Consider the following 24,342-nt stretch of genomic DNA (forward strand, 5'->3'; position numbering starts at 1 on the left):
TCGATCGCCTGAAGCCTTGCACTAAAGGTACGGCCGCGTTCTCTTTATTCGGAACTGGCAGAAAAGTTGGCGTCCCTGAATGCATCTGAATGCAAAGCTTGTTTCTTTTATGCTCGGATTACGGTTTATGAGACCTCAAGATAAGAGGTAGGGTCAATAAATCAAGTTGACAGTCAACTAATATAAATAAAGCCAGAAAGACCATACTACCAAGGAATCTTTCAAGGTTAAAGAAATGTGTCGACGTAGTTCATTTCTGTTGCGATGATGATAAAGATTTACATATTGCGAATAAATGTATCGCAAGCCTAGATATAGAAATACAGCAAGTATTAGCTATAAGGCATGTACATGAAGAAATATATTTAGATAACAAAAGCAAAAAAGAAACAAAGCGAGAAGGAAACACGATAAGTGCTATATTTTTTAACGTAATCTGCAATATTAGTATTAGCCTGGATTAAGGACTTCCTTTCCAATCGAACTCAGTACGTAACTGCCAATAACGCTTCCTCTGCTTTTTCATCAGTTACATCAGGGGTCCCGCAGGGATCCGTCCTCGGGCCTCTGCTCTTTCTAATTTATATTAACGATCTCCCTGATTGCGTGAAATCGTCTTCAATTAACCTATTTGCTGATGACTGCGTAATATATCATAGGATTAGTGACCCCGCCGATTCCACTAAACTACAAGAAGACCTTAACAATTTATCTAAATGGTGCAATGCGTGGAACATGAAACTAAACGTAAATAAATGTAAATATATGCGCATACCACGCCGCTCTAACAATACTGACACGCGCATGTATTTTCTGAATAGCGCTCCTCTCAGTCAAGTTAATTTTTACAAGTATCTCGGCCTTTACATCACTCACGATCTATCATGGCACAAGCATGTTGAATTTACAACTTCTAACGCTAATCGCACGCTAGGCTACCTACGCAGAAACTTTTACGCCGTTCCTGCATCTTTAAAACTGACGCTTTACAAAACACTCGTTCGATCAAAATTAGAGTATGCCTCGGCCATCTGGGATCCCCCTCAAATATCACTAACCCTCTCCCTCGAAGCCATTCAGAACCGCGCGTGCCGCTTTATTCTATCTAATTACTCTCGTCATGCTAGCGTAACACTCATGAAGCAAACCCTTAATATACCGGAACTTTCAGTACGTCGTGCGTATACAGTCGCCTCTGCCTTTTCCACAAGATTTACCACAACCCGGTATTAAAAGCGAAACTTCTTACTCGTCCTTCCTACTTTTCATCCCGCAGCGATCACCTTCATAAAGTTTTCGTGCCATCTTGTCGCACGAACGCGTTCTATTACTCTTTTTTACCTCGCACCTGCAATGACTGGAACCACCTCCCCGCATCGGTCGCTACTATTGTAGACTCATCGGGGTTCAAGACTGCTGTTTTCCATGCCATCTAACAAATGTTTTATTCATTCATCTGCATTCTTTTTTCTATGTATATGTACCACTCCTTTCTGTAGCGCCTACGGGCCTTGAAAGTATTTAAAATAAATAAATAAATAAATAAATATGTTTTTTTTTTTTTTCACATTGTGCGCATGCGTTGCGCGTTTAAATAGTGTGTGGCCTCCGCGCAGTAAATAGAACCGCATGCTGCCCAGAGCTGCCTCGTAATGAACCAAAGCACACCAGCTTCACTAAGCCGCCATGTTCCTGCAACGTACACGCCGAGCTGACCCCGAAATGTCTAAATCAATAGACCCCACTATTTTTTGGTAAGTCATTAACTTAATGATCTTTCCCCTACAGCGCAACATAAAAGAAGGGGTGGAAAGAACTGCCCCAAAAACGCTCGAAAAAAAAAAGAAAGTAGACTCAGTTTGCAAAAAAAGTAACTTTCACACGAGCAATTCGATTACCGTGATAGCGTGAAGCTGCGGCCGTGGTAACAATGGGCGGTAGCTTTTTCTTGTTGCCGGCAGATACGAGAAATTAGGTCGCCCCTGATTGGTCTTGAAGCTTTCGGGCGGATAACATTTTTGTTTTGTCCTCGATGTGGAAGCGTGCCTTCATGTGGAGCCGCATGGTTACAATAGCACCACGGGTCTTTTGTTTGGAAAGAGCAGCCTGCCGCGATCAAGCTGATTAATGTAGAGACCCTGGAAGAAACCGCAGAATAAGGAGGCGTTCCCTATCTGTGTGCAGTATTTCCGATATTGAAGTGATACGAACGTAATAAGAATGAACAATTGCTGGAAACGTAACTTTGCTGGAAATCACTAACTAGGCCAAACAGATTTACAGCACATGTGCCAAGCCATATGGTACAGATTGCCCCATATTCGGTAAAGAAAACTAGGATTCCACCGTTTAAATTGGTTACAGCTTGAATCACCAAGTAGCGCTGACCAATAATATTAGGCACTCATACGCCGGGTAGCATATAAGATATTCTGAAATAAGGCTGTGCTACTAAAATACGAATTAAAAATAATAGGTGAAAGAAAAAGAAATGTGATATTTTAAAGAAGCCAGTGCTAGTACACTTGAAATGACAACATCAGAGTAGCTTTCGGCTCAACAGTTTACATCGTACTCATTTACATGTATTATGCTACACTGCGACGTCACCAAAGCGTCAATAACACTTGCGGAAGTTAACTGTCGGCTAAGTCGTCTATGCTTGAAGGCAGAAGGATGTACAGGTTTAAGTGATTAGTCCGTATGACACCATTACTGTAAAGAAGAAGATTATGCAGATTCGATGCTCACATTGGAATTTCTGTGAGGCGAAGCGTTAGTAAAGCGGTTAATGAAATGTTATACCTTCGCCCATCTCGTTCATGCGTCTCAGATGTAAACAAAACTGGCTAGCGCGCATCATGCCACGCGCGCCGGTGCTATGCAATGTGACACATCTTACACTGTCTTGTACGTAGTTCTTCATTTATACTTACTTGTATTAAATGTACGCCCGCTTCTCTGTAAGTCCTCCGTTGTGAGTACGTTCCATAGCATGGAAATCGTCATCCTCATCATCATGCGGTGGCCATCTCAAAGAGGAAGTTGGCATTGGCACTGTATGTGCGATTGTGGTCAGTTAGAGGAACGTACGAATCAAAATTTTAGGATGGTCTGCTTTAGGTATTAAAGAAATTGCGCTTATGATCGCGGGTATTTGTTAGAATGAGGACGTTTAGGTATCCTTTGTGTTGTTACTAAGTTATTCCGTAGAACGGAAGGCCAGCAGCCTGGACACCTGTAAAAACAGTAAAGGTACCTGTGCTGCCCTGGGTTCCAGCTATTCCGCAAGACAGCAGCAATAGCGCATACTCAGCTAGCAGCCATGATTAGGAAAATTCGAAAGGGTTGGCAAAGAGAACTTTGCTGTAAAAAAAAATCGGGCAAAGCACACCCCTGATGTTTGTTCACCTTAGCAAAGATTTCTCCATTTTGGGCTAATGTGCATTCAAACACAACTAATAGCATGTACAATGCGCAGGTCTCTTCCTTTACAGATTAAGACGTGTTCATGATTTCGTTTCGTTTCTTTCCTTTCTGTTCCGCAGCTTTATAGATCTTCCGAGAACGCTCCATTCAAAGCTGAGTGAAACGGTCTTCTCCAGTTTCTTTCAAATGCGTCTGATGACGTCGAGCGCGTCTATCTAGGTGGTTAGTATACTCGGCGACATTTTTTTTTTTTTTTTGCAGTGCTGTGAAAGCTACCGGACCGAAACGCAGCGTCTCTCTAACTCGGCCACGAGAGGTTTTCCTAACTTTATTAATTTTCGCATTTCTCTAGCTTAAATAAGTTCTACTTCATTTATTGTTAAGTTATGACTATTATGGGAAGTCGCGCATGATATTAAACTGTTGTACACTTTGGAATATCATTCCTTCCGTTTATTGTTTTTTTTTTTTCCTTTCTTGGACTCCGCCATGTTTTCGGCACGCCTGCTCTGTACAGTAAACAGGGCACGGACGATGACGCAACCAAGCTGAAAGGCACGTTCATCGCCGAATTCCCACAGTAAATACACGAGTAAGAAATTTTTTGATGATAACTTATTCGTTACTAACACACCACACCTTGATACGGTGTTTTGGAAGGTTTTGTCAAAATTGAAATATTTTGTCAAAATTTCTTCAACCAGGGCTCCTCTGTAGATTGTGAAGCTAGGCAACGGGGGTACACAGCGTGGTGAGAACACCGAAACTGAAACAGAAACAAAGTGCAAGCTGCTGTGCTACTTGGCGGTGTAACACTCCTGCAGAAGCACCACCCCCATAGAATTTGCTTCACGGGCGGCGTCACTTGTTCTACAGTATGGTTCAGAGTGACGTTTTTCCAGTTATTCACAAAGCGAAACAGATCTTGCTATTTCCGAAAAACGCTGCCGCTGACGATTTCCACGCAAAATATTCGCTAGCTATATTATGCGCATGCGTCATAAATTACCTGAGTGAACTAAGAACCCAGGTAGCGAACAACTCTTAGCCAAACGCCACAATAGACCTGGGCTCATCAGATAATTCCGAGTGTTAAGGATGCGGAAAGGGTCTACGATATGTGGTCAGTACAGAGCGTGCTCACAGCGAAACGGAAGCGGTTTTAAATATTTAAAAACGAGCACTAAAATAGAAGGGAAATGCCATTAAAGCTTCGCTTTAAAAACTACGTGGACTCAAAAAAATACGAGTCGGAATGACTGTCGGTAAATGTATTTTCGAACACGAACACATTTACTTGGCCAGTAACCCTTCCCCGATTCCCTATCGACTTCGCGCGTTTTTATCGTCTTTTGCGGGATTATACTGCAGATAAGATAAAGCCGTTCCCGTGGTTTTGGGCACTCTGTCTGCGCCGCAGTGGTTCAACCAAACCTACACTAAACCAGTGGTTCGGTGGTTCAACCGTATGGTCGGTGCTACCACCATGCGTTACCGGTCGCACCGGCAGCATTGTAGATGTGCTGCCACAGTAACTACCCCCGCACGATCCTCATACCAATGGTACCGGTGATAAGGCGATCGTTCTCGCATTCTTAACTCACCAGAGCTACAGTGTTTTGAGACGCTGTCGTTGAGGCACTGCATATTTACCCGAAGAGGCACAGGCTCTCGTTTTGAGGCCCTGTGGGCCTCTCCGAACAAATATGTCGTTCATAGAGCCCATTCTCACCCCAAAGTCGCTGTGGAAGTCATTGCCTATCATCAGCGTCAACTAGAAATTGAATCGCCCTCCAACTATTATCAAACGTTCAAGTGTGCGAAATGGCCAAGTATCCAATCATCACCTTTCAGACTCTTCAGAATTCTAACATTGTATGTCAACATTGCGTCCTAAAAAAATAAAATTAAATTCTTGGATCTTACATGCCAAAACCACAATGCTATAATGAGCGGTGGCCGTCCAATTTTTACTCCATGATGCTTTGTTCTTTTACGTGCACGGAATACTCGGTACCGAAACGTTTTTCAGGTCGCCCCCATGAAAATGCGGACGCCATGGTCAGGAATGAAATATGAGATATCGTGTTTAATCGCGCAACGCTATACACACTAGGCCACCGCCATGGAAAGCGTGGCTTCTTGCATGTAAACAGCCTTGGGAATCAATAAAATAATAAGCCACTACACTAAATTGCAGCATAAGATACACAGTGCGCTATGTAAAATAACATTTCAGGATGAACCTCGTGAACCATCTTGTGTTGACTAGGAAGTAAAAGACGCATAGCCCTTAAGAGGGAGCTCAAATGCGTACGCTTCTGCTCTTTATGTAACCAAATAGCGTTCTCATTAGTACAGATTTTACATCTTAATGCAACCTAAAAAATAGTGTCTACAAGCCTTTCTACGAGCGCTCATGGCTTAAGAGTGAGATTAAAAGGTGTAAGGACGCGTATTGTTGCTAGTGTATCCGGATGTATTTGTAGACAAGTAGACAGTTGAATTCCATGACCCAGCATACTCCAACAGATTTATTAAAGGCGTCTTTATTCCCGCAGCTACCTAAAATATTTTGCAGGCGGTGTGTTGCGCCAAACATTACTGGTGGTGCGAAAGCAGTAGCGGTAATCCCGTTGATGTGGGGCCAGTCCTAACGTTTTATGGCAGCGATGACGAGGCAACATTCCATGCGCTAAATGCCAGCTCGTTTAAAAAGACGAGTAATTTGCTATATGGAGACTCTAGCAGTAAAATCCAATACAAGCCGACTCCGCTTATATTCTGATGCGCATCTTTACCTATCTTAATTATTTGGCAAAGCTAAAATATCCGAACCATTGCCGATGCAGTCCTATAACAGAAAAATTCACTTTTTCAACGCTATAGTCTCCGGACAGCAGCTAACATTGACATGGCAAGTATTAAGGTCAATGACAAGCATATTTGCCTTCGTGCGCTACACACGCCGTCACATTATGGAAAAAATGTGATTACTCGGTTTAATAAGACATTAAAACTTGCACTGCACGGTGAATATGCCATTATATGCTTCTTGGCAGTGACACACCTAGAAGGTGGCGTCAGAAAGCAACGTGGCATATATAAACTCTAGCACGGGCTGTCATCTACCTAAGAACCAACACTGAAGAAAAATGGCTATATTGATAGAGTCACGCAGGAAGGCATGTTGCTTCCCCCCCCCCCCCCTCCTTAAATTTTAAAAAAATCGATAACACAAATGTTCTGCGTCCATAGTAAAACACTTCATGTGTCACGCTGGTGTCTTCCGGAAAATGTACGGCCCATTGCGACTATTCGGCCACCGTCGGCGGTTTGCGGCAAGAAGCGAGGCTTCCGTAAAGATCAAGATTCATCTCGAAGAGTCTAGAAGCTGTCACCTTGACTGTCGGCGTAAACCTCGGCTGTCTCAATGCGCGATTAGTTTTGGGCGTGTTTATACTCCCTAATCCACTCCGGGGGCAGGATAAATGGATGGATGGATGAATAACTTTACCGAGGTCCCTCGGTGCGCGCGATTACGGAGGGCAGGGTTTCTGCGAAACGCTGTTCGATGCCGCAAATGGGGGCGGCCGGAATCGCGAGATTTTTTCCGCCGAGATCGTTGTTTGCCTATGCATAGGTCACGCTTGTCACCGACCCGCGTCTGACATTACAGCGCCTTCGACCACCCCTTCTGTGTCGACCAGTGTCGCCTTCCTTGTTTGCCCCGGTGCCTCCTCCTCCTCTCCGCACCGTATACCCGACGACTTCAACAGCTCTCACCCCTCCTCTCGAGCGACGCCGCAATCTAATCTGCCCGGGGGCGTACACACACACGTCGGCGTCTACTCAACGGCGAGGCGCCGCTGGATTTCGCTGCCACCGGGCCTGAGAAGGCCGCGCTGTGTTGGCGAACACGAGCTATGCTGGCCTCCGAGGGAATGAGCTCGCGCCTCACTCAAAGGAGAGCAACGTGCTGCGTAACGAGGAACTGCGCTTCATCTCGTGACGTGATTCTGCTCTCGTCAAGTCTGTGAATTACGGAACACGTGGACCGGAGACTTTCCGCTATGAAATAGAGGACGCAGTGAGTATAGGCAACGTGAAAGTGCGATGAGCGCGCAGAATCGAAGAACCGCGTTTTCGCAACGATATCTGCTAGAACGCAGCCAAAGGGGACGTAAAAGGAGTAGCGTAAGAAAAGAGAGGGAAGCAGGTGCCCTACTATAGGATTGCAGTTTTTTGCCATAAAGCTGAGTCCTCAGTGTCAGTTAAATGGCGCTTGTCGTGGCCCTACAGTCGGGTGAAGCGCAATACCATTGCTCAGATGTGGCCACCTACACGATAATTTTTTTGTTTCATGGTCTCTGCTTCTATGGGTATTTGTCATACAGTCTCGATATTGCCATATTTGCGATATTTCTTGGTTCCACAGTTTTACGTCCGCGGCCAGGACAGGAACTTGTCCCAACAATATCAAATTAAACCCGTTAATAAAACGCATCATGCAAAAATCTCATATTACACAGCTGACACCTTCCCGTGCCTGCCTATTTTTCGCTCTCACCACACCACTGCCATCCTTGGCTCAGTTTCCCAGTGCTTTTTTCGTCCCTCGAACTGGCTTCACGTTGGAACACTGACCCACGTAAAGGTCCATGGTTTCGAAGTTGCTCATTTTACTGTCACTGAGCAAATATTTAGTAATGGATGCGAACCTTGCCACGTATTGACTTAAAGTTCGGAGAATATGTTTAAAATACTTCGAGAACTATTACGGCACACATTACTGACCCTCAGGTCTCTTAAAGGAGCCCTAAATAACTTTGTATTGAAGTCGAGAAATACATGTAATGTTAAATTACACTATTTTAGAAATGCCAACAGATCAGAACCTGCAAGGACCTTGAACCTTAAATGTGTGCTCTGACGCGGACCAGGTATGTTTTTCTCACTCAAACGCGTACAAATTGTTTGAACAGTCCTGGGAAGCAAATGCTCATTCAACAACCGCGAAATCTCCTGCATGTTAAGAAATCATTCTTATGTAGTGACTCCTGGAACTAAATTTGATAACAGCACACAAATAGCTAAAGAAAGGAAAAATAAAGGTACAGGAATTGAGTCATATATAAACCCATGCTGAAATTGAATATAGCGAACATAGCTATATCCGTTTTAAGCAAGTTGAATTTATTTATTCCTATATTGCTCGAAAACAAATTCGTCACTTGTGGTCTACAACCCCACAATTGCCAACAAACAAAAAGATGAACAAAATGCTAAATTTTATGCTATTTTGTTTTCTTCAAAGGAGTAGACACCCGCCATGTTAAACAATCGAAATACTTCTTCAAACGTGCAGAAGTTGCAAACTTGACATTGCAATTCCATCGACTTTAGCGAAATAAATAAACACGGTTCGCTTACGTAATTGAATAGGTTTTAACTGCAGCAAATATTGGGCTTACAAATGCAGTAAACATAGTTCCAATCTCGTCAGGGGTTTTACAATGACAGCACCTCTGTTTTTCAGTCGTGATTTATCGAGCTAATGCGTATGTGGAGGGCTGTACAGTTTATACTAAATAATGTTGGTGGCAACAGGACCACAAGGCCCTGTTGTCATAATCTCGAAACCTACGCGCTAGCGAGGGCCCTTTAATTTTGGTTAAAGCCGTCGCTGATCATATGCACTTCATCTTTACTGCGAATTTATGTTCTTACGAAACATCACGGGGTACAAACTGTTCCATTCATTCATTCATTCATTCATTCATTCATTCATTCATTCATTTTCACATCCCAAAGCAAAACGCTCGGGCCACGAGAGATGTCATAGTGAAGTGCTGTAGTTTAATTTTGACGACTTGGGTTTCTCTAATGGGCACCTAAATCTCAGTACAAGAGCATTTTTACATCCCCCCCCCCCACCCCCAATCTAAATGCGAACGCCGGAGCCAAAATCAAAACGTCGACTTCGAGCTTAGCAGCAAAACGGCATAGCCACTCAGCTGCCATTTCAGGTCAAGAACTGCTTTAACAGTGCGGGCTACTATATTATACTTTAATAAATTAACAACTAGGGCAGACTCGTAAAAAAAAAAACAATTTACTTTGCTAAAGCGGCAATCTGAAGTGCCAGTTTTATCATTTCGCTAAATTTGAGAAACCTTTAATGTGTTTATGCCTCCGCGCTCTGTCATCACTTCTCTCCGCTTTCTTTTTTTTTTTTTTTCGTCGCACTGATGCGACCACTCCTCTGACGGCGAGCAGTTAATCACAGCAAAGCATATTTACTTTTCTATTTGAGGAAATGTTTAGGTCTCCCTTTATCTTCGTCATGCTTACGGCTTGTATCTTCTATTTATGGAAACAAGTGGTCCCTTATCTGACGGCTATGTGCGCTTCTTCGCGTCTTCTGAAGTGCACAGCAAACACTGAAAGAACTCTCTCCATCACAGTTACCAGATTAGTGACGCGTTTTCGAAGTTCGCTTGGGAGCGTCACCAAAACATCGCCACCTTCAGGCGCCACTTGCGCATTTGCGAGGTGGCCCCGCAGCCCTGCTTCTTCAGGTGGGGCCGCCTCAGGTGGTCCGGTACTCAGGTACTCGGTGGGCGCAACGATGTCCGGGCTGCCGCCTTGGAGATAGTTGACGCTCAGAAGCACGTTGCATGTTTTGTGTTAAGCATGAGGTTGAAATATAGATGTTTAAAGTAACTCCATGAGGGGTAGTCTAAAAAAAGCATAGCTGAAGCGAGGACACCACTTACCGCCCTTTCCCTTCGAAAGAAAAAGAAAAGAAAAGAAGAACAGGCGGGAAGAAAAAGGTGCAGATAGGGGACACTGATGCACTTCTTGTGCCGCGATGGAGTTGAGGAAAAAAAGAAAGAATGACCAATAGATTTGTAAATATTTTTTTTTTCCAAAAATTGCCATGTTCTCAAACACGTCAAGACACACTTTCCATACAACCTTACAGTATGTCACATCGGCTTCAATGCATCACTGCAACTTATCTCCGAACGGAGCTAGTTAAATTTATGAACTGCAAAATCACTAAAATGTGAATATTTACTGCAACCTTTCATGCAATTGATTGTTCGCCTCAACTAGCAGTCTAGCTCGGGCAGTATGAGTGGGCTACCCGGCGCAGGCGTCGTTTGTAAATTTCGTGTTAAGTTGAAATTATAACGCCTGGTTTTTATTTCAACCGTCATGCATGGTGCATTTAGTTTTGAAATTGCACGTTAGGCTTGCGCCATCTTTCTGTCTACGTAAGGGCTGCTTTTCGTGTGGTAGAGCCGCAAATAAATGAAGCACTTCCTTATTCACCTAGCGTGTGTTCGAAAAGGGATCATAACGTATATCTCTGACGACACACACTGTTAACCACGTAAAAAAAAAAAAAAAGAGAGAAAAACGACAACGTGCGAAGCCGCTGGAGAGAGTGCAGCTTACGTTTTTTTTTTTTCTTTTTTCTAGAGCCATTTATCCCGCGTTCACAAGGGGGCTACTTGCGTATGACTGAGCGGATTACTGCAAGCGGCAGCCTGGAGAGACTTTCAGAACAGGAGATGCCGCCTGGCCTGCTTCGATAGCGCCGCGGCAATCTTTTCTCTTTTTGGATGAGACCTTTCGCAAGCCTTGGCACTTTCATGCCTGTAGCTCCAGCTCAAGCCTTGGGCTCAGCTCTGGAGTCTCTTTCCTTCACCTTCTGATAAAGCCTGAACAAATAAGACCACTTGGCGAGATTGTAAACGAGAAAACGAAAAGTGCACAACTTCCATCGTTTGCTTTTATGTAAGTGGAAACGAGGCAGCGCGATGACTGGATGACCTGAAGAGAGAACGATAAAAAAAAAAAAATAGGAAAACAAAATAAGTCAAACGTGCCCTTTGCCATCAGACTAGGATTAGCCGTGCTGGATTAAGGTTCAGATGAGGTGGCCATCTCCTCTCTGTTTTCCAGCGAACAGGCGGAAAGCTGACTCGCACAGAGACTTGGAGTAAACTGAACGCACGCTTCGCACGAGAAAACGGAGAAGCCCCAAAGACCGACTGCGATTAACACCACATAAGAAAAAAAATACAGTAAGCTCTTAGCGCTCTGCCGAAAGGTCCCGCTTATGGTTAAGCCCTGCCCGCGGATCCAGTTTCTCGTGCGTATGCAAATGTTTCGTCCGAAAGTCGGTGAAAGGCAGGCGCCTTGTTTCATCAAGAAGGCGGCAGAACTGCGTCCAGGACGAGGATGAAACACGATTACAGAACCACTGAGAATGGCAGAGGAAATCCGTGTAAATGCTTTTGTTTTATCTGTTTCACGTTTCTCATTATGCTGTTCCTTCCCGGAGCAGTAAGTTCTCAAGAACGCTTGAAAGCAGGGGAATGTTAAGGCGCTCGCCTTTCATGGCCCGTCGGCAAGTATTATCGCTGACGTGTTTCAGCCGTGCCTCAAGAATGAAAAGAAAACGCTGTCAGTGGAGACATTGACACGAGAACTATACATGTCCGCGACACACGCTATTCCTTCCCGCGCCTTGCTTTACCGCATGCCGCATTGATTGTCGGACTGCTGCAAACACGCATAGCCGTCATTGTTGGACACGATAGGCGTCTACTGCGTTTTCTTGCAAGTAACAAAGGCTGCTGGAATCGCCGAAAACGTAGATAGCCTCATTCAGCGACGATTCGATGTTATCGCTACTCACTGACATGGCACGCTGCGCTGATGATACTAATTTGAGAAAGGAATGTGTCTGTGATTTGGCGGCATATTACCAAAAAGAAGGGCCAAAGAAACTGATAGGTCAGACGTCCTTGGCGTGTCCTCTGGCATACCGAGGGGCGCTTGCTTCTTCGGCGCGAAACGAATGATGGACATAGTTTCTAGGAGTGCAGTGGTCGCCATGGTTACTGCATGGAAGCTCGGCTTCAGCGGTGACCGTGCGTTTTGTGAATGCGTGCCAGTTCTACATTGCCCTTACCTATTTAGATGAGTTACGGTATGGTATCTAACAACATAGGAAGCATGGGTCTATAGGGCATAATGTGTGCATATGGGAGGAGAAAAGAATACAATGTACACGGAACACACATAGCAAAATTATTGGCACTACTCCTGGAAGATAGTGGTTGGTCTCTGCAGGCTGCTTCGAAATAGCTCACCATGAGAAGGCGGATCAAGAGTTTAGTAATCAGAAACCACCTTCTTCGTTATCACATTGTCCGAAACTGAGTTGAATGGTGTAGCACTTAGTTTGGCAAGAGGCAGAACGATGCCCGGTGAAAATTAGTCTAATGTAGAAAAGCATGAATAAGTGAAATGAACATTTCCCAACACCCTATATATTGACTAAGGCTCGATCTGACCGAAAAACCGCTGGATCGTTAAATGCTTGGTCCTATGAAATGAACTAGGTGATAAGGGCATTGGTGAAACAGCGTTTTTAGTTTATGTGCCTACTTCTAGTTTCCCGTTTGAATTTTCATACAGTAGCATGTTTCACAAATCGTCAAATATCAGTACGCCATGGCCTCACTGATTCTTTAGCTACGACTTCCATTGCCTTTGGTACGCGTGCCACAGAAAATGTCCCGGCACTTCTCACGGTCCTTTCCTGCTTCTGTGATTCGTGAAGGACTTCGGCACCAGCTGAGCTTGAGTGCTATGATGCACACATACCATCGTGTTCAGATCAAAAGTCAACCCAGCTAGCATAGTCACGCCTTAAAGCAGCAATGTCGCTCGATCACTCAGGTTGTCGCAAATCAGTATGATGTTTGCGATATTGCTGAGGTTGCGGAAATGTTTGCTTAACAATATGCGCGTTCTTAGGTGCTACATAAAAAAGAGCATCGCACAAAAATGACACAAATAGGTGCGCACATTTGCTTCAATGAAAACGTATGGTCTTTGCCGTTAACACGGCATGGAGCATTTCGTAGCACCTCCTCAAATACATTTTCAGGAGTTGAAAAACAACACTCACACTCAACTCCAGCTGACATGTTCGTAACGGTGCGCGTTCTCGGTGTGACCGGCTCATAAAACGCGTGTGTGTACAGGGTCCGGAATAGTTGGCTTCGGGTGTTCAAAACAAGATTTTGCGCTCGCCGCTGCGCTGTTCTCCCTCAAATTTTGCAGAACGGTTGCGTTTTCTTGTCGACTTCGTTTAGTGTAATACTTGGCATGATTAGTCGCCTGTTTTTTAAGACAACAATGAGAAACTGTTTTCGGCTATGGGAAAAATGGCGTCTGAAAAGCCGGCCCTGGCACAGACTTGTGTCGCCGCCTGCCGGCAGCAGCAGGAAGGAGCTGCTGCCGCGTAAGCAGCCGATTTCAAGATGCGGTTTCGTGCACGAAGCAACTCCTTCCTGGTGGTGATATATATATATATATATATATATATATATATATATATATATATATATATATATATATATATATATGCACACAAAGTGTCGTGCTGCACTCGTGGCTTTCAGGTGCGTCGGCTTTTTCTAGCGCCACTGCGCATCAAAACACGCCAAGCGTGACAACGCACTAGCTTGCCCGCGAGGAAGGGTGTTCTGTAAGAAGCACGTGTGACCTGTGATCACAAGCACCTATTCAGGCTTGTACTGAAGCTGGAAATAAAAAAAATAATAAAAGCGTACGCGGCATAACGGCTTCAATTTTAGTCTTGTGTTCTAGACATCCTGTCTTCGAATCGTGCCATCGAACAATTTTATTGCGTATGTTTTTACTATTCACAACAAAGTTCATTGTTGAAAATGATGAATTTGTGAAGTCATAAGGCCGTTTGAAGCCAAAGAAACTAATTTTAGGAAAATCCATACACTAACCCCGTATCTCATGCTGACTGGATCCCCCTGCTTGCAGCTTCCGTAGGCACTATAGTGTCACAGTTCTCGCTTGTAATCTAAAACTGTATGCTTTAAATTTTAAAACTAATAAACTGCAACTTCGATGCACCCTTCCTAGATTGCGCAATCCCGTTAAACGCGTTCTGCGTTAGAGGCCAGATACGTACGAAAATGTGCCTTGAACTCGGCAAAAAAGTTTTGCTTTAAGAATGTTTGTTTTCTGAATCATATCTGTGTTGAAGGAATAGCTGTCCCGATTCTGCTCCTTACCCCCATATTATTCGATGTTTGAAAATGCAATGTAACTGTTTTTGATATACGACAATTATGATTGCATGAACCAAACATTGCTAACTTCTCAAACTACTTTTTTTTTTTTTTTTGCATTCGCAGCTCCTGGACAACAACAGCGTAGGAACAGGATCTTGTGTGCTGTCTATTTCACTGCGAAGTTTAATTGCTTGACACATCACGAAATTCAAGGCAAGACGCAAGTTTGTCTCTGCGAAGTCGTCCCGGAAAACAACGTGAAGACGTTACGTTAAAAAAAAGATTCCTTGACGCTGGCTATCGCCTGGCAACTACGCAAGAAGAGATTAGGCGTGTAGGCTGCGTTCTGAAGTCCAGAGTTTGTCATACATTTTCATAAAATGACTGTATTTTGACATGCGCTAATACGTGCTCTTGTTAGTACAGGAATGAATTTCTTAAATGGCAAAGTTTCTGCTATACGTTTTCGAATAATTTAGCCAACACGAGCAAGAAGCCGGTTAATAAGGTGACATAAACTTCGGAGAACGAGCAGCATTAGAAGTCAAGCTGCGAGATGGGTATTAAGGACCTGAAAGCCAAACATGGTATCGCCATTAGTCCTGAATTCCTACATGTCTATAAAGAGAGGAACTAGCCATAAGTACTTGCTGCAATCTTCGGAAACCTTGCAAAGCAGAAGCGCACAAGTGACCCGCAGACTGTACCAGTAATAGGTGTTGACGCGTGACTAGCTGTATCTCGTTATCAGGTAACAACAGATGCAAACGCACACATATCGTGTTCTGTCATCGTGCTATCGGAATTATTCCCTGAAGATACCGCCATCTGTTAATTATACTCTTCTGAGTGCTGCAAAAGGGTATTGTGCAGCCAAATGAGAATATAAGTTCTTCAGAAAGCGTCCAACTTCAGTCGACTCACATGTTCATTCCCAAGAAGAGTATGGCAGGCAAGCTTACCAGCTAGCCTTCAGTCTATCACTCGAGTGATACGCACCGCAGAAGAAAGAAACTCGAATGTTCGTTCCGTGGCCACCGTCTACCATGGAGGCCCCTATCACCCAAGACTGCTTCACTCTCAACGACACTACAATAGTCACCGACTGCGAGGGATTGGATGCCAACACCAGTTGGCGCACGCCATCGCCCGATGGGGAGCCGTCGTGGAATCAAACCTCCCTGCAGTTACCCCCGGGCCACGTCTACTTCGACTATCCCGAAGAAATGCTGGAGCCGTGGGTGATGAACGAGTACTTCTTTTTCATCGTGGTGACGTACTTGGTGACGTTCGCCATCGGTGTGAGCGGTAACTTGGTGGTGATCTCCGTGATGGCGGGCGACAAGTCCTCGAGGAACGTCACCAGCGTGTTCCTCGTCAGCCTGGCTGTGTCCGACTTGCTCCTCCTCACAATATGCGCACCGCTGGATGTGGCTCAATACTTGGTGGTCCGGTGGGACGCCAGCGGCACGGTGTGCAAACTGGCCGCCTACGCCGAGACGGTGTCCGCCTTCGCTTCGGTGCTCAACATGGTCGCTGTCACGCTCGAAAGGTAGGCGAACGTGTTGGTACCTCCTCCACAAAACAAGCTATGTAACGTTTATGTACGAAAAGATAGAGAAAGGACCTTGATCGTGCGCTCTAGCCCTCTCGGCACGTTATGTATCGACCACGCACATCACACACCATGATCACACAGCATCACACAGCATCACACAGCACCTTCTGCATATTCGCCCCCCCCCCCCTTGTGCGGAGAATCTGAAATGCTTCTCGGGAGCTCCCCCAAAAATTCCGAATAGCTGATTTGTACAACACTATCTCCGACTGCGGAAGGAAGAGCAAAATGGTGTCGTTCCTGGCGTAGCCCGCTACGCGAGAAGTAGAAAAGGGTTATGTGGCGGCAAGAGATGGGGAGCTTTCCTTTTGACTCTTCGAACGATCAAGAGTGCGAGAAGCATTTTCATCCGGAAAGGCACCACTTGTGATCGAGTGTGCGTCATACAAGCCACTGTTGTGACGAAGTTTCGCCAAAGAGCAATGTAGGGCCGACGTCTTTTCGCGAGTGTTTGAGTGCGCTGAAGTGGGCTGATTGGCGCATGTTGAAAAAATATCGAACGGTGCAACAAGCTCAGGTAATTGCGGACGAGACAATGCTGTCTGTAGTAGACGCTTCGTTCATAGAGAAATAAGCCGTATTTTGGGCACAAATAAAGTTTTTTTTTTTCCTTGAAGAAAAATTCTGTCTGAACCCTGCCCAAGCAGTTACTCTACATATCGTCCAGCCATTTGGGCTGTTCGATACCGCAAATGTTTGAAGGCCTCCCGGGCTACTTGTCGAAAACAGAAGTCGACAGCTCCATGGTTACTACAAGGGCAAAGAAAATCGTAGCCTCAGAAAGCAAACCTGGCACTTTTGACGTCTGAATTTGTCATTGGTGTTACTTGAGCAGTGGGTGCGTCGACACAAGACTCACTCTGGCACATCGTTTACGGTAGTGACCCCGTTGTGCACCGCATTTATTCAATTTAACTGCTCACTTCCAGGATAACGGTTCATGCACGTTCAAGAGCATTTTAGCTAACTTCATACTAATAAAAAGGCACTTAAAAACTGCAATAGTAATGTACACTATATGAATCTGCCAGATAAAGAGATTAGCTACGTGCGTATTGTCCTCTTTTCTAATATCCAGATAAACATGCCGTTGTCACCTGCGCCGTGCTCACAGCTGCGAAAGAGCTGCAATATGTTGTGGACCGTTAGGCGTAAATCTATAGCAACGCTTCGTTGGGGAGCTCCGCAGCAATGGCATCGCAAGCGCCGCACAGTTGCTTCCATTGGCATCTGCTAACTTGGTGGTTGCTGCTCCGAACTTAGCTGTCGTAAGATGGCGTAATATACACGAACGTAATCTTGTAAAGTAATATCGGTCAGCAACGTTTAAGTGCGGTGGACTCCACACCACCAGCGCAACACCACGGAAGAGCATTTTCTCGTCACTCGACTGCGCCCAAAGCTACACCTTCACTGCAAACATATGCCCATATATTTGCTCCACGCAAATGAGTGGAATACCGAAATGTCAAATAAGCCTAAATGATGACCGTGAAATCATCATGCAACCGAGTCATTGCAACGAAAACTGACAACCCAAAGCCAATAATAAAACCAACGTCAATAAGCCAGCCAATTCACGAATGAATGAAACGATACCACCGTCGATCGTAGCATTTTTCTCTGCAGTTGCACCCATAGCGGTAGCTACTCTCTATCAAGCTTGCCCGAAAACTTAGTTACAAAAAAAAGCAGTATTAAGGGATTTCATATGTAATGAGGCACTAATCTACCACGGCCTTTCAAAGTTTGTCGTTGTTGCTTGTGGCAACACATAATCTACCGAGCGCTGAATTCCCCTTAAAGAACTCCCAGGGGATCAACATTTTGCCGGAGCCCCACACTACGGCGTCTTTGTTAGGCCGTGCGTTCCTTTAGATTGTTGAGGCATCTCAATAAACCTGCCAATCCACTAACCAAAGAAATGAGCAATCAGTGAATTATCTGCATCCTTTTCTAATTGTGGTGCACGCTTTCCCCGATCGCAGGTTCGTCGTGATCGTGTTCCCAATCCACTCGCGCACCGTGTGCACCATGAGCAACTGCAAAAGGCTCATGTGGGGCGTCTGGCTCGTATCCCTCGTCGTTGCCCTGCCCATGCTCTTCGTAAAGGTAAGACGCGGTACTATTCAAGTTACTACTAACTCTAGACGTACAACTGCAAAGGGGCTGTAGCGTTCCGACTCTTTCATCCTTGTTATTGTTGTTTTGCGTTCCCGGCAACCGTATGTTGAAGTAGGGTTTCACAATGTACCAGCATCATAAGTACAAACGCGAACAATCCCTGAATCTGTTGAATCTGCTCCAACCTCAGTGCAGAATGTTTCCAAACCATGTATAGATAACGGAGCATCTGAAAAGACTGCCGTGAATGAGGAATGGCCACCACTGCCAAGGATAAGCCCTGTGGAAAAACCCCAACAAGGAAAGGCACCACAATGCTCCACCCCTCACCCAGATGAGCTGACAGATCATGACCGCCGAATTGTAACAATGCTCAAGTCTTTGATAAATGCGATTCGCACGCTTGTGGGCAACTCGAATACGCCAACAGCTCGAAGCGCAGTTCAAGTGTTGGATGCCCTGAGCCCAGTGCTTGCAAATCTTGCATAAGCACAATGGCTCTTCCACTGCCTTCACTCCGTGATGATGTGCGTAGCGCGACAATTTTCCAGTGGAATGCCAGAGGACTTAAATCACGGATTTCATGTTTCCGCCAATACGTTTTCACGAACCGATTTCCTGTATTGGTAATATGTGAACCGAACGTGTCGAAAGCGCTAAGACTCTCTGGATACGAAGCCTTTATGGCGTCAACATGCGGCCAACCCAGCAAAGTAATTGTTTACATCCGTACAGAACTGACTTACATCCCCCACTCAGTGCAGCCTCATGATGGAAACCAATACGTGTGTCTCCGCATTACAAAGAATAAAGTGGCCTTCACCCTTATCGGCGCCTACATATCCCCATATAGTCGGTTCGACGGCGACCGATTGCGAGACATCCTGACGGCAACTACTGGACCCTGGATTATCACAGGAGATTTTAATGCTCATCACTTGGCTTGGGGAAGCTCCAGAATAGATTCCAGGGGCCGGAAACTTGTAGAATTTGCTTCCGACCATGAACTTAGCATTATGAACGATGGCAGTCCGACGTACTTGCGTGGTGCGAACTATAGCAGTTGCTTAGACTTGACCTTGGTGTCACGGCAACTTGGTCAAAATGTTCGATGGTTCTCTGACATCGAGACTCATGGTAGTGACCATATTCCCACCTACTTAATTATCAATGGATTTGGAAGCTTCTCCTCTTGTACTTCCCGACAAGCATATATAAGGTGGTCAACGTATAAGACAAAGGTGGAAGAGGCATGCAAAGAAGGTTTTACCGGCACCATTGAAAACCTTATTAGAAGTGTACTGGAATCGTCTAAGTACACATTTACATCTGCGAAAAAACGTACGGATTTTGACATGGAACTTGAGCGACTTCGAACGATTCGCAGAAGAGCCGAGAGGCGATACAGGCGCACGAAGTCAATCCATGACCTTAGAGTCGCTCGACGTATACAGAAGAAAATCCAACGTCGTATGGACAGGTTGGAGGAACAACGGTGGAAGACGTTCTGCGAATCACTTGACCCCCGCAAGCCTCTGTCTATCATATGGAGGACGGTGCGTGGCCTTGGCTCGTCTCCACAGCAACGACACCCTTTCTCAGCCCTAGCCCTCCATCAAGGCCGCTCACAGGTCGATATAGCCGAAGATTTCTGTGTGAAGATTGCGGGCAGCGTGGTCACCATCAATAGTGAAATTCTGGGTGAAGTTCCTGCGACACGCTTCCCAGAATTGAATGTGTCCTTCTCACTTGAGGAATTGGACGCTGCTCTGGCCTCATGCAGGCGCTCATCGTCGCCAGGACCAGATGGCATCACCTACGCTGCTTTATGCCACCTAGGTGAAGATGGCCGAAGCAGACTGCTGGAATGTTATAACCAGTCATGGAATGATGGCGTCGTTCCTGAGCGGTGGAAGTCCAGCCGCTTGATACCACTCCTGAAGCCTGGAAAGTCGCCACTTGACCTGGCGTCCTACCGACCCATTGCGCTGTCCAGCTGTGTTGGGAAGGTCATGGAAAGAATGATTCTCACCCGCCTAGAATGGTATCTTGAGCGCCACAACGTATACCCCGATGCCATGGCTGGTTTTAGAAGAGGCCGTTCCTCTATTGACAACGTCATCGACCTAGTCTCATCTGTACAACAGGAAAAACACAACAAGCGTATATCGGTTGCACTATTCCTCGACGTGAAAAGCGCCTATGATAATGTAACGCATGAAGCCATCCTTGATGCCCTGGAAAATAATGGAATAGGTGGACGCATGTTTCGGTGGATTCGGAGCTATCTATTCAAAAGATCCTTCTTTGTGCACAGTGCAGATGGCCGAACTGCTGACCATTACACTTACCGTGGCGTCCCTCAGGGAGGGGTTCTTAGCCCCACTTTGTTCAACCTTGCAATCCTTGGCCTTGCCGACGTTCTACCACATACAGTAAACCTTTCCATATATGCTGACGACATATGCATATGGGCCTCGGCAGTTACACGTCTCTAGGTGCGTGCACGGCTCCAAAAAGCCGTGACCCTAACATCATCGTACCTGCGTGCGCAAGGCCTCAGCATTTCGACCGAGAAGTGCGCCTTAGTCGCCTTTACCCACAAGCCCATGACCTGGTACCCCATTTCTATTGACCACCAACCAATTTCCTACGCAAAAGCTCACCGATTCCTAGGCGTTATTATAGACAGAGACCTTTCATGGAGCCCCCACATCACATATTTGAAGAAGAGGCTTACTTCCATCTCCCATATACTAAGGTTTCTCGCCGGTAAAACGTGGGGCACATCCGTGGCATCTATGCTTCAACTATACAGGACGCTCTTCCTAGGATACTTGCGATACAGCACACCAGTGCTGTCCAATGCTAACAAAACTAACATCCATGTCCTACAGAGCATTCAAGGCCAAGCCCTTCGAACATGTCTGGGGCTACCTCGAAATGCTTCAACCGTGGCAACAATTGCCACCACGAGAGACCACCCAATAAGGACCTATATAGATATCGACGCGCTCCGGGTGCATGTTCGCCATATATCCAGAGTCCCTGACTACCATCTCGCTCGATTGCCTGAGAAAAGACCCAGGGCAGCGTTCTCCAGATCAATTGCGGCTAACCGGCACTCTTTGTCTTTGAGGCACTCACCCGCAACAAGAACGCCATCCCCTATGTGGTGCTTGAAGAAGCCTCCTGTGTACCTTGCTGTTCCAGGAATAGTGAAGAAAGCTAGCCTGACCACCGCGGCTCTCAAGCAGATCACATTGGAACTTCTGCATTGTTCATACTCTAACCGCATTCATGTTTACACGGATGGTTCCGTCTCGGAAAATTCTACGGGCGCCGTTGTTCTACCATCTCAATCGGTCGTCATCAAGTTTAAGACATCACACGCAACGACATCTACAGGCTCTGAACTGGCCGCTCTTCGCGCTGCTGTCGAATACATTGAAAAAGAACCGCCCAACAAATGGGCAATATTTTGTGACTCGAAAGCAGCCCTCCAGAGCTTGAGAAGTTTACGACGTGGCAATTATGAACAGCTGGTGTCACAAATCCACGAAACCTGCCATTGCGCTTCTGAAAGAGGACATAATATCATATTTCAGTGGCTGCCGGGACATTGTGGCATCGTTGGTAATCACCTCGCCGATGACGCTGCCCGACGTGCCCAGGCTGACTCACCGACACTCCTTATACCTTTATCCAGAGTCGACGCTGCAAGAGAGCTTCGCAGTCTCGCTCGTACAATCACGTTAGGTTGCTGGCATACACCTCAGAACTCTAAGTGTCGTTTACACAGCCTCGACCCATCACTGAAACTTACATTACCAGCGAACCTTCCACGACGTGACGCAACACTGCTGTGTCGGCTGTGGGTAGGAGTAGCATTCACAAACTCCTACAGCTATCGTATTGGAATGGCGGATTCGCCAATGTGCGCGAAGTGCAAGTGTGAAGAGACCATCAGTCACCTTCTGTGCCACTGTTCTCGCTTCGATAATCAACGCGAAACTCTCCAGTGTGCCTTAAATAGACTGGATGACAGGCCATTTACGGAAGCGAAGATCTTGGGGGCCTGGCCTCATAGTTCATTGGCCCAGAAAGCAGTTCGAGCGCTTTTTCGCTACCTGAGGGAAACAGACTTGAGTGCCAGACTGTAGACATCCTATACCTAAGTTCTCTCTCTCCCTCTTTCACTCCCCATTCCCCTCCCCACGTGTAGGGTAGCAAACTGGACTCAGTCTAGTTAACCTCCCTGCCTTTCTGTCTTCCCTTCTCTCTCTCCAATCCCTGAACCACTCCGATGTGTTTTTCTGTTTCGTGGCTCACCTGCGCTGTTAACAGTGGCCTAAAGACGCCAAAACATATCTTCTTTTACACTGATGTATGCTTAGAAACCAGATACAGAGCGAAAACGTGCCGCATTTTCATGTAATTACGCGTAAAAGGTGTTAGGATAAGTTATTTCCTGTCCACGTTCCAATTTCGCTCGTGGTACAAGTCAACGCACGACCTTCTGAGTTTGTGTTCTCTTATACCCATGTCCAGTGTCTAATATTGGCCCCCTCGGTGCTTTCGTCGATGTATCACAACTTTTCCTATCAATGGAGGAACTTTGGGAAATAAAGTTCACATTTGGAAAGGTAAAAGCAGCGCAAAGAAGATGTAATGCAGCCGCGTAGCGTCGACGTAGAGCGACCCTGGGCTCACGCGCAAAAGATATTGTGTCTGTAGCGACGCGGTGGCGTCTAATGTAGCCCGAAGTTTTACACGTCCAAACGTATCGCTGTAGTGCGACGTTCGGTCCGAAACAGCGACGTAAGCTCCTTGAACTCTCCAGGGTGGCTATGAAGCAGACAAATCTGAGTGTAGTGTACAAGATGGATATCATGTTTGAGCGTATATCCACATGGTGTAACATTTAGCACATTTTTGTCGAGGTGAGATGAAGTATCACACATTTAACAACCAGTATTAAATTATACGCAAATTAAGCTAATACATGGATAAGAGCAAGTCACATATAAAGCCTGTCACGTCCTTGAGGTTTTTGTATAATGCCTCCTTCCTCTTTCCCCCTTTTCTGAAAAACAAACATCATAAAAAAACCGGCTGTACCTTCTGCTCTCGCACATGCATTGGTAGACAAAATGCCACCAAGCATGGTCCCTTTCCGGGCACCTCTGCAATAACACGCCGCCTTAATGTAGGAGTAAAACCTTGACGACAGTAATACATTTAGTATCATTTCTGTGCATACATCCATGTTCGACGAGCACGCCGCGTGTGGTTTCTCAGAGGACTCTATCTTCATTGAACGTTGTTTCAGTGAAATATTCCACAAGGACTCATACTTAAACCTCGCTGCGCAGAACGTGATCCAGACAACGTTCACGAACTATCGGGTGAACGTGACCATCTACAGATGCAAGGACGAGCACGACTGGCAGGGCCAGTCCGTGTCGTGGTACCGCCTTGTCACACTGTTCGCTCTACCGTCGGTGGTCATGATCGTCTGCTACTCGTGGGTCATCCTAGAACTGTGGGTCAGCACGAAGACCATGGACCAGCTCACTCAGTCCGCAAAGTTTAGGTACGCACAAGGTTTTGTACATTTTTACAGCAGCACGCTATTTTCAAGCCGTCAGCGCAACAAAGCGTTTACACCAAAATTGGTATTTAGGTTGCCTTGTATGCAAGCACGACGAAATAATAAAATGATATCAAAACAATGCAAAAAAAGTTCGCTGGCGTTTTCAACTCACACTGTAATATGAAGACGGGAGGCAAATTGTAATCTAGGTAGAACATTTATTAAAAGTACATGTCAAGAATTCGTTCCTCGCTGTCATCTGAGTCGAAGTTAGTCTATACTTTATTTTGTCATCTTGCAGACTAGTTCTTTGGCACATATCGTTTTTTTTTCTTTATATACAGCAACCCGATATGTTCACGTGTCAATATGTTCCGCGCCATCCTGAACGTGATTACTTTCAGGCTGCTTTCCTGCATGCTATTTTAACA

General features: G+C 45.6%; 1 protein-coding gene across 5 annotated transcripts in view; it reads left to right on the forward strand.

Moving 5' to 3' along the window:
- The window catches only part of LOC126517962 (cholecystokinin receptor type A-like), a 147,592-nt gene that overhangs the window by 119,714 nt on the left and 3,536 nt on the right, over window positions 1-24,342 (forward strand). For 3 of the 5 annotated variants that reach the window (XM_055064356.1, XM_055064354.2, XM_055064357.2), the window contains exons 3-5: window positions 14,697-16,125; window positions 18,180-18,303; window positions 23,691-23,911. In XM_055064356.1, the coding sequence (XP_054920331.1) occupies window positions 15,593-16,125; window positions 18,180-18,303; window positions 23,691-23,911 (878 nt within the window). In that variant the 5' untranslated portion in view covers window positions 14,697-15,592. Of the gene's footprint in view, window positions 1-3,548; window positions 4,022-7,328; window positions 7,520-14,696; window positions 16,126-18,179; window positions 18,304-23,690; window positions 23,912-24,342 lie in introns of those variants that run through there. The other 2 variants (XM_055064355.2, XM_050167790.3) reach the window with 2 other exon arrangements.

Source organism: Dermacentor andersoni, unplaced genomic scaffold (genome assembly GCF_023375885.2).
Source record: "Dermacentor andersoni unplaced genomic scaffold, qqDerAnde1_hic_scaffold ctg00000041.1, whole genome shotgun sequence".
In the NCBI taxonomy this organism is placed as follows: Eukaryota; Metazoa; Arthropoda; class Arachnida; order Ixodida; family Ixodidae; genus Dermacentor; species Dermacentor andersoni.